The sequence below is a fragment of the Hypanus sabinus genome, chromosome 3 (genome assembly GCF_030144855.1).
Source record: "Hypanus sabinus isolate sHypSab1 chromosome 3, sHypSab1.hap1, whole genome shotgun sequence".
In the NCBI taxonomy this organism is placed as follows: Eukaryota; Metazoa; Chordata; class Chondrichthyes; order Myliobatiformes; family Dasyatidae; genus Hypanus; species Hypanus sabinus.
In genome coordinates, this window is record NC_082708.1 from 135,734,652 (window position 1) to 135,746,406 (window position 11,755).

General features: G+C 39.9%; 1 protein-coding gene across 1 annotated transcript; it reads left to right on the forward strand.

Moving 5' to 3' along the window:
• Positions 1 to 4,134: 4,134 nt before the first annotated feature.
• On the forward strand, positions 4,135 to 11,369 carry pcdh18a (protocadherin 18a). The gene is made up of 4 exons (XM_059965214.1): positions 4,135 to 7,008; positions 8,635 to 8,723; positions 8,820 to 8,986; positions 10,503 to 11,369. Exons 1-4 carry the CDS (start codon positions 4,531 to 4,533, stop codon positions 11,153 to 11,155), a joined length of 3,387 nt encoding a protein of 1,128 aa, XP_059821197.1. The 5' UTR covers positions 4,135 to 4,530; the 3' UTR covers positions 11,156 to 11,369.
• Positions 11,370 to 11,755: the final 386 nt, after the last annotated feature.

Sequence of the window (11,755 nt, forward strand, 5' to 3'; positions counted from 1 at the left end):
GGTCAATTTACATTCATACATTAACTTACTACTTCTTTTTCCTTAAATTTTCTCTGCCTGTTGACACTTTCCTCATTGTTTCTTTACAACTGAAATGAGAGTCTTATTTTTTAAATTATGTTTTTTAATTCTTTGGGTAGGAGAAGAAGCATTTACCTTCAAGCTGGAAAGGCAAGATAAAGTGCTTCACATTCCATGTCCCCACAATAAAGTCAGTTATATTAACTATCATGCTTTCTTTATTCTCATTAAATAAAGTACATAATTTCAAATGAATGTGTATTTGTGAATTTGGTAAATTTGGGCCCTTTAGATTCTCTTCTATCAGCTTTCCTTATATTTCATGTCATAAGATGTACTTGAAAAACAAGAGACTGGGCTTCAGATTTCCAGTTTGCCTTCAGAAACATCCTTGGTTGTTACATACATTTGAGCACAATTGCAATGTGATGATTGATACAGACAACAGAATAGCAAGAGGTGATGTTCAATTCAGTATTGTCATCGATCAGCTCACAAATTCCTGTATGTTAATGAAAGGATTAATAAATGCAACTAATATGCAAAGGAGTATAGATCACCTAATCACATATTTGAGCAGCTGATGAAGAGAGACCCGTGAAAATAGATACTTATAATGGATAGACGAGTGATTAATTATGTGACAGAGGGAAAAATAAACCTAACTAGGCAGTAGTTGAGACTAAAGCTTCATCATGAATACCCAATGGGAATTAAGTCAAATTTTAGACTAATATTGATAGCATTGGAAATGTCATGGTTAACAATGGTATGGAGCTCAGTGTCTATCACCTTCTTGTGGTGAAGGAATAATGTAAATCTGCATTCCTCCAATGATGGTCTTCCTTACACCCATCATTAATCCTATAATTGGTGACTACTACTTTATTTCCATTGGACCAAATCTCCTAATCCCAATTTCATCTCCATAACACAAGAGTTTCTTCAGCTGCTGGAAATCTTGAGCAGCAAGACAAAATTCCATAGGAACTCAGCAGGTCAGCCAACATCTATGCAGAGTCCTGAGGAAGGGTCTCATCCTGAAACATCAACTCTTTATTCTCCTCCATAGACACTACTTGATCTGTGGTGTTCCTCCAGCATTTTGTGTGAGTTGTTGGTCTCTTTAAGGTGTTCCATAGGAGCCTGGTAGAGGAGTAAAGATATTAGGCAACTTTTTATCATAGCAGTATTGTCTAAAACAAGAGGGAAGATATCTAGAATAAGGGATTTAGGAGTGTCTGAGGGTAACATTTTCACTTAGAGGCTGGCTAGAATCTGAAACTCATTGCCCAATGAAGTTATACAACTTTCAGTAAGTATCTAGACCATATAGCCATATAACAATTACAGCACAGAAACAGGCCATCTTGGCCCTTTTAGTCCATGCCAATTGCGTACTCTCACCTAGTCCAACTGTCCTGCACTCAGCACATAACCCTCCATTCCTTTCCTGTCCATATACCTATCCAATTTTAATTTAAATGACAATACCAAACCTGCCTCTAGTCCTAACCCCCCCCCCTTTATGTCATAGACCAATACCATTAAACAAGGGTTCCATGGACCTCAGTTTGGGAACCCGTGATCTAGAGGAACACTGGAGTTGCTGAAGCACAGAAGGACTGTGAACTAAATGCTGGTAATTAGGATTGGTATACATAAGTACTTGATGGCCCTCCTAGACCAAGAGACTGTGCTGTCTGACACAATTATTTAAGGTCAACTGTACAAATGTGGAGTGGAGTTTTCATAAAACTTAGATGGAGTGTCTTGGAATGTTTTACTTGTTAAAGTCTATGCGAATAATTCTTGAAATGGAAAATTGGAAGTGACTATTTATTTAATTAAAAAGGTGAAGTACTTGGGATCAAGGCGAGTGTCTGATAGGAGTCAGTAGTAACACACACGTGCACATCATTGCATTTACAATAAAGTTTTCTGGCAGAAGCACGTAGCTCTGAAGGTTGCACGTGTCTTTGCCTTTCACTGTCATCCAAAGACTTGCATTATAGAAAGCCATGTTGCTATGGGAAGGTTCAGGGGTTAAGGCTTCTTGTGATCACTATTGTTCGACATTTAACCTAAATGTTGTCGACCAGAATCCGGCAATCAGAATAAGAATTTTCTTTAAATATCCTTGAACATTCAAGAATGGAGGGAAATCATTAATTACTTATAAATTTTCTTGCATAATAGTTGAAACCAGTTATTTTCGTTATTAAGTTTTAATGTACTTATATGCACACATCGATTCGAAAATACTGGAAATTATGAAATGTCGAATGAATTTCTTATGAAAAGTAAAATTTCAATTTCGCAATTTTCTTTTAATCAAACCCAAACACACCAAGGATCTGCGCCCTCCGAAAACCTCCCGAGAATTAAGTTTATTTTCTCTTCTTCAAAACGATGTCGGAAGAAAAATATTTTAAATTCTGCGTTTCGACCAAAAAAAAAGTCTGTTAAATATATGTTTCACGTGAACTTACACAGAAACCCGATTTTCTGAGCATTGTCGGAGCTACGAGAAGCTGGACATGAACTAATAGAATTATCTGATCACTGGAATCCCTTTGAGCCGAGGTAACGTGTCCTCTTGGTGTTTATGAAGTTTTTTTTTGCCAAAGCTGAATTGATGTAATTATTGGGTCGATTGTTGGAGATTTGCGCCAGATGGCTGTGGGTCTCAAAAGCTGCAGTTGCTCGTGTTTGCTTTTTCTCTTCATATAGGATGCTAATTCGTAGATAAGTTCTGAAAAGGCCGCAAAGTTGTAAAACAGTATTCATGGGGTAGAATGCCTACCGGCGTGACCCATTGCTAAATACATTCATGAGGCTCTCTCCTTTTATCCATGATTTTCCACACGACGCTGCCTGTATGGAGGATCAGTAATAGCTTTTAAAAGGCATTTGAGTGCTGGAGAAAGCGAGAGTCTGCGCTTCGCTTTCACGTCTGTCTGGGATCTCTTTAGTGACTTTAAACACCCCTCCCAACTCAGCAACAAAAAGAAGAGAGACCAACTTAGAGAAAACGAGGGACAGTGAGATTTAGAGAACCATGGAACGGAGAGTAAATGGGATTATGCCAAGTAATAGAAAGTGCGAAACAAGCAAATGCAGATGGTTGATGAAACTTCAGGTTTCTCTTTTGCAATAAAGATTATTTTGCCACTATTGCAGGTGCTTATATTTCAAGGCAGATTTAATCGATGTAGACCATGACAGATTTTCCATGTAAGCATTTATTCCTGAGAAGTTTATGCACGTGCATTGCAAGCAGACTGAGCGTTTTGAGTACAGATCCATTTGTGGCTGCATGGTGTTTGAGTGAAATTGCTGGTTATGATTTTTTAAAGTAAAAAGAGTTGGAATTTTAAAGGTCTTCAATTTCAGTATATCAAAGCTGTGAGTTTGTGCTTTAATAAAGATTTAGAAGGAGCTAACTCACAAGTCCGTGCGAAGGCAGAAGATTCTTAAACTTTATCTCATTGTTTCTTCACAGATTTATGAATAATAAAATCAACAATGAAAACAAATGCGTCGGTTAAAAAATACTCTTTCACATTTCGCGATAGGTAAAACATGTTAAGATAATGTACAATCAAATTAAAAAAGGGCAGGGTGATCCAAAACCATTGACAACAAAAAATTAATCGAGAGAGAGAGAGAGAGAGAGAGAGAGAGAGAGAGAGAGAGAGAGAGACTGCTAAAGTAAGTGGAAAATACGTGTATTCCACAAAAAGAGTTGGAAATTAGGTTTTAGCGAAAACAATCTTAACTACAACAATAAAATAGCTGAGAAAAGAGAACAAGAAATTAATCAGATTTATGGTTCGGTGGAGGTGAGCACAGTTGGCGTTGATTTCTGAGCAGGTCGAGGATTGAAAAGGGCACCAAGAGCCATCAGACACAGCCCCGACACCCAACTTTCTTGTATTGTTTCGTTGCTCCTCGGACGAGAGCCAATAGGCGGGGTCGGGACTGCCCCCTTCTCCCTTACGCGCAGACAGATCTGGGTGGGGATTGGTCGCGGAGATTTGGAAGGCGCTGTGCGATTGGCTGGACGGGCTGGCGGCACGCGCCTTTGGGAAAGTTTGAGTGAGTTGGGGTAAAGTTTGTTCTGGAGCTCGGTGGGATCGCGAGCCAAAGGAGCGAGAGCAACACAGTCAAAGGCAGTTGTCGCCTCACACGACAGCGGGGCACTTTTTGGCTGGCTTTGCACACGTCTAAAATCAACAACACAGCTCAATTTCAACCAGACGGACTTTTTAAATATAATAGCATTTTTGACGGGAAGTGATTTTGCAGTGAAAGTTAACAGATCGGCGCATCTGCGAGCTCCGCGACGGTACATGAAGGCTGCTTTGTCTGTGCTGTCAAAACCCAGACACCAAATGTGCTGTGTGTGTGAATAAGGGGGAAATCGACCGGAGTTTGCAGGGTTGGAAAAAGAAAAGTGTAGACACCGTCGACACAAAGAAAACGGCCGACACAAGCCGAGAGAGGATGAGAAAGATGGAGAAAGTACAGAAGAGCGCTGGATGCTGGAATTTGTTGCTGCTGTTTGCGCTGGCCAGCTGGACGGGTCGGGAGGTGACGGGCATAACGGTGAGGTACGAGGTGCTCGAGGAGCAGCCCGTCGGCACGGTGGTAGGCAGACTTTCGGAAACTTTAGCTGACCAATTGAACCCTTCTTCTAAGCGTTTCCGAGTGATGCAGAGGGTGAACTCGTCGCTGCTGGCCGTGCGGGAGGAAGACGGGCGGCTGAGCGTCGCGGAGCGCATCGACAGGGAGCAGCTTTGCAAGCCCACGGCCGCCTGTACCATCAGCTTCGATGTTATCACCCTGCCCACCGAACATCTGCAGCTGCTCCAGGTCGAGGTGGTGGTGCTGGACATCAACGACAACGCGCCTCAGTTCCCCCGCTCGGTCATTCCCGTGGAGATCTTCGAGAGCGCCTCGGTGGGAGCCCGCTTTCCCCTCGACAGTGCCGTAGACCCTGACGTGGGGAACAACTCACTTTATACGTACTCGCTTACCCCCAATGAGCACTTTGCGCTGGAGGTCCGCACCAGGACGGACGGCGCCAAGTACGCCGACCTTATGGTGATTCGGGAGTTGGACAGGGAGCAGCAGGCCAGCTATGAACTACGTCTGATCGCCTCGGATCGTGGGGTACCTCCCAAATCAGGATCCTCCCTTGTTAAGATCAGCATCGCTGACTCGAACGACAACAGCCCAGTTTTTGAACAAGCCTCCTACACCATCGAGTTGCCAGAAAACTCGCCCCGGGGTTCACTGCTTGTTGACCTGAATGCAACTGATCCGGACGAGGGGAGCAATGGAAAAGTCGTCTATTCCTTTAGCAGTCACGTGTCCCCGCTGGTTATGGAAACCTTCCACATCGACGCCAACACCGGCCATTTGGTCCTTCTCAAGTCAGTGGACTACGAGGCTAGCCAGAGTTACGAGATCGACGCCCAAGCACAGGATCTGGGCCCTAACTCAATACCAGCCCACTGCAAGATCGTCATCAAAGTGGTGGACGTGAATGACAACCCCCCGGAGATTACCATCAGCCTGATGCCTTTGGGTAATGACGTGGCGTCCGTGTCCGAAGGAGCACCCAAGGAGACCTTGATCGCCGTGGTGCGAGTTGAGGACGTGGACTCGGGGGTGAACGGGCAAGTTGGGTGCAGACTGCAGGGACATGGGCATTTCAAACTTCAGCAGACCAACGAAAAGAACTACATGATCCAGACTAACGAGACCCTGGATAGGGAGAAAATCGCTCAGTACAAGTTGAAAGTCGTTGCGGAAGACAAGGGAACCCCAAACTTCATCACCGTCCAATACGTGACAGTCCAGATAATCGATGTAAATGACAATGCACCTCAATTCCAGAAGAATACATATGAATTGATGCTCGAGGAAAACAACTTACCTGGTGCCTTCATCACCTTAGTGACAGCCACTGACCTGGATTCCGCTGAGAACGGTAGGGTTACCTATACTATCCCAGAATCCTCTATTTCCGGAAGTTCTATCACTACCTACCTCACTATTGAGCCATCAACTGGGGCAATTTATGCACTTAGGACCTTTGATCGTGAAGAAATTAGCAAAATTTCATTCACAGTTCAAGCCAGGGATGGAGGAACTCCTCAGCTTAGCACTAACACAACAGTCATTTTGACTATTCTTGACCATAACGACAATGCACCAAATATCTTAAAACCTGTTCTGCGCAATGGCACGGCGGAGATTCAAGTTCCTCATGATATCAGACCCAATCAAATGGTGACCACCATTGCAGCAATTGATAATGACTATGGCATCAACGCAGAACTTACATGCACACTTCTTGATGGTAATCAAAATGGAATTTTCACTTTGGACCCAAGAACTTGTGACATTTACACAAACGATAGTTTTGCTTTTACTCAGGAGAAAAGCTGGGACCTTGTTGTGGCTGTACAAGATAAAGGATCCCCAAAACTCAGTGCAGTGGCTTCCTTGAAAATTGTGCTGACTGAACCAAGAAAAGAGAATTACCATAATGAAAAAAACAGTTTAGATGATTCCATGATTATCATCATATCATTGGGTGTAATCTGTACCGTTCTGCTTATTATCATGGCTATGTTTGCCACAAGATGCAATCGGGAGAAAAAGGACATCAGATCTTATAACTGTAGAGTGGCAGAATCCACTTATCAGCATCATCCTAAAAGACCATCTAGGCAGATTCACAAAGGAGATATTACTCTGGTACACACTGCTACTGGCACACTACCCATCAGATCCCAACACAGAGCTTCTCCTTCCTCCTCCCCAACCCTTTCAGGAATGGACCGGGGTCAGATGTGCAGCAGACAAACCAACCGGAGTCACCAGTCTCTCAACAGTTTGGTGACATTATCCTCTAACCATTTGCCTGAGAACTTTTCATTGGAGCTGACTCACACTTCCCCACCCGTTGAGGTGAGGACTTTGAATGCTGTGCTTCATGCATGGTCAACTTTATTTGTGATTCCATACAATTAATGGGGCAAGGGTTAAGATTCCTTACAATTATTGTCTCTATTGCGCAAGTCTTTAGGCTGTTTTGACACTAGGGTCAACTAGGGCCAATTGTGTTCTGCAATTTTTGACTTGATACATATTAACCATTAGCTTGCCATTGTTTTTGGATACCTAGTTTGTATTGTGAAATTTTTGCTTTTGTTGCATTCAGACTGAAAAAAGGCACATTTGCATCCTTAATAGTAAAGTTCTGCTTCGGGCCTTTGAAGTATCTAGCTCATTCCTTGGCTTGTGCCATTATCTGCTTTTTTTCTGTGATGGAAGTACAACAGCATTAGTATTGAAAGGGAAAGGATCAGCTTTTGGTAGCAATACTGACCCCTGATGGAAGGGTGCATGTATAGGCATTTGCTGAGGAGTAAAATGGAATAATTGTAGTGACACTAAGGTCATCTGGACCCTCAACACTTAAGCTTCAGATTTGGTAAATAGAAACTTGAAGTATCATAGGGGACACTTCAAGTTGTTATTGCTCTGTATAATATTCAAAATTGGATATCATTATGAAACAAGTAGAGACCCTTGCATGAAGAGATGACTAGTCAAATGAGATGCTTCTTCAGTCCATTTGTGTGATCATTAATTTGAAAATTGCTTGGTTTATTCATTGGACTAGGAACCACTATGCCTTTTAGTAGATCTCACCATTTCACATGTGGTTTCTTACCAACGGAAAATAGATATTTTTCTCCACTAGTTTGAAATTCTTCTGTAGTATATATGCTTTAAACGATACATAGAGTCTCTTGCTGATATCAACAGTGTTTCATTTAAATACAGAGCAACTCTAAGTAATGTACGCAGCTTTATAATGAACTGTAAAATGTTTTTATTATAAACTTCCTAGAAGAATTTCAATTGAATGTTGAAAAAATAACTAATTTCACCATATTTTACTTATTTTATTCTGAATTCCTAATGTTCATTTCTCCTTCAAATGCATACTTCAAAAAGACCATATAACTGTGTTGTTGCCACTAATATTCCCTTCCATATTTATGTCTCACAAATGAAGCATCTGTGACTCTAAATTACCATACATGCCTTTCACTGAATTTCAATGTGGATACCTTCAATATTTTCTTAATACCGATTTATTGAATTTCATGTTTTAATTTTTAGTTTTGACGTGATGATTATAATGCGTAACACCATAATTTTAAGAAGTTTGGAGGAGCAATCAATCAGAGTGATTCCATAGTGCAACATTCTTGAAACATAGTGAGAATTCTTGATGATAATGAGAAATTTGATAAAAATGAGAAAACTTACACAAGCCTACTGTCGAAATCGGTCTCATAAATTAGTTAAATCGTTTATCATGGAGACTTAACCATAATCAAGTGAACAGGTTTTTATAAAAATTAGATGACTGTGTGATTAAATGAATTTCTTCAAGCAGGTGTGTTGTTTCTAATTATCTTTTGTTCTGTTGAATTGATAAACTGAAACTATTGTTACAGATGTGATTCGATTTTCAAAGGACACAGAGTAAACTTGTGTTGTTATTTTGTTGTTATTTAGCAAGTTTCACAATTGTTGAGCATGCTACATCAAGGTCAATATCAGCCAAGGCCAAACTTCCGGGGAAATAAATATTCCAGAAGTTACAGGTAAAAACACACATATTTAATTCCCTTCGTTGAGCTGCACAAGTTCTTATGCCACAACAGCTATGCTTCTAATGATTTATAATTTGTTCTTTATAGATATGCTCTTCAAGATATGGATAAATTCAGTCTGAAAGACAGTGGTAGAGGTGACAGTGAAGCTGGAGACAGTGACTATGACTTGGGAAGAGATTCTCCTATTGACAGACTTCTGGGTGAAGGTTTCAGTGATCTTTTTGTAACCGACAACCAGCGCTTTCATCCAGGTATGTTTTTTATTTGATAAGTCATCATTTTATACACAAAATCTGTATATTTGGTCATTTGGATTTTGTTTCATAACTCTTGAGTTTTTAATTTGGCATGGTTTATGATGTGGGGCATCACAGTGGCATAGGGTAACTGTGACACAGCTACAGCTTGGGTGTCAAAGTCCTTACTCCGTCTGTAAGGAAATCGTATGTCCTCCCATGAATGTGCGGGTTTCCACTGAATTCCTTCCACCTTCCAAAGACGTGCTGGTTAGTAGGTTAACTGGTTATTGGAAATTGTCCAGTGATTAGGCCATGGTTAAATCGATGGGTTGTTGTGTGGTGCAGCTCATTGGGCTGGCTGGAAGGGCCTGTTCCGTGCTGTAACTCTGAAATAAAATAATAATCAGTATCGAGGAGCAAACCATTATTTCAATTGCAATCACCTGCTGTTAAAATCAAGTAATTTGGGGTCATCAGCAGAACAATTTAATGAAAGATAAATCTGTCTATTCCACTCAATTGTAATTCCAAGATCAGAAAGGAATGATTTAACTTCTTCCAAATATGTAATTGAATTTGAATCTGCCAGAAATTGGTTTCAAATTTCCAAAGCTTAATCTGACAGAAGTCTTCTAGCAAGCAAGGATACTTAATAAATGATCCCCATGACTCTGAATAAGAAGTAGTATGTGTTAGCATCATGGTTTGAGAAATTAAGAATTTAATTTGAATAATGCAAGTTCCAGACTAAAGTCATTTCCCCTCTAGGACTACAAAACCACAATTTCTATATCAGCAGCCAGGTTGAGATTATGCCCACTTATATAACTCTCCCTTTCATTCATTTTATTTAATTTTAACAAGTTAATCAAAATAGGCAGTATTATCATTTGAGGAAAAAAAAAACAAAATGCTAGTAGACTATCCACAAAGTATCAAGCAAAAGCACAAAGCCTGTCTCCTATCTGAACTCCTAAGTAATGCTTGAATTATAACTAATGGTTGAACATCAAATGGGTACTGCTGAAATAAAAACAAGTAATAGTAATTGGATTTAAATTAAAATAAGCAAAAAGGGCTGTTGGTATAGAATATATAAACACAAGATATTCTGCAAATTCTGGAAATATAGAAAATAAACACAGAATTCTGGAGGAACTCAGCAAGTCAGTCAGCATCTATGGAAATGAATAAACAGTTGACGTTTTAGGCCGAGATCTTTCTTGAGGACATATAATATATTGCATTATTTTCCTCTATGATGTTATGCTCTGAACCAGACTATAAAGCATTGTAAATTATAAGCTTTGTACATATTTTGTTTCAATTCCTTTGGGGATATACTGATTAGTATGAAAATTTATGCAAGGGTTGTTGTTCTTGGCCCTGGGAAAGCTTAGTAGTTGAAGTTTGCATTCTCACAGTGATAGAGATTGAGTTGTGGGAAGGTGATGAGAAAATCTTTTGGTTGGATGCGAACAATTTATGCAATACACGGTTTCTTGAATGATTTTTTTTAATTTTACAGCAATGAAGCTATGTACAGATGAATGCAAAGTACTGGGGCATTCTGATCAATGCTGGATGCCTCCCTTGTCTTCCGTGGTTTCTGCTGATTACAGGAGCAACATGTTTATTCCTGGTGAGGATGCTCAGCAGCCACAGGAAGAAGATTGCGACTCTTCAGATTCCAATGAGAAGAAAAAAAGCTTTTTGACCTTTGGAAAAGAGTCCCAGAATGAAGAGGCAGAGGACTTGGGAACTTCCTCTCTCCTGTCAGAAATGAACAGTGTTTTCCAACGATTACTGCCTCCACAAATGGACATGTACACGGAATGCAATGAAGTTAGCAGTGGAAATACTCTGGAAAATAAGAAAGGACACTTGGCGTTAAAGCCACTTCCCTATCCACAGGGGGTAGCAGCTTGGGCTGCAAGCACTCATTTCCAGAATCCAGTGAACAGTGTTGGTCTTGCTCCTGTAAATCATATAAACTCACAACCTCTTTCTAAGTGGTTGCCTGCCATGGAGGAAATCCCAGAGAATTATGAAGAAGACGAATTTGATAATGTTCTTAATCAGCTTGCTCCTTGTAAGCGTGACAGTAAACATGAACTCATTGATGCTAGTGAACTTGTAGCAGAAATTAACAAACTTTTGCAAGATGTTCGTCAAAGTTAAAAGTGGTTGTGTATTTGGTTACTCTCTTCCCTTTTTTTGGAAACTGGAAGTGTCATTACCAGCCATTTGTATCTATTGAGTAAATGTGTCTATGACTTTGAATACAATTATATTTTCACATTAAGTATACCGATTTAAGTGTAATTATGTGTGTATTTTAAAAATACATTTTGTATTCTATTTATATATTTTTTAAAATAAACTTATTTTTATATTCTACTTTCTGTACTTCTGTGACAAAAAGAATTTTCTAAATATCAAATTGGTTTAACAATATATTTTAAAGTGAATATTAAGTTAAACCATAATAGCACATTTCAAATCAATGAAAGTTCAGACCAGTTCCCTTTCATTATTATTGACCATAACAGTGTGTAGAAAGAATACAATATACTCAGTCAGTACTTAACAATTACATAATTTGAAATGTTGTTGTATTAATCACATTTGGCACTGTTTATTTATCTTGCTTGTGATGCTCCAGGACATTTCTCTTAATATTTTCCATGGTTGTCTTGTGCAACTCATTATCATCCCTATTGCTCAACCTGCTGAGTTCCTCCAGCAGATTGTTTGCTGCTCATTTATCACCACTATTGG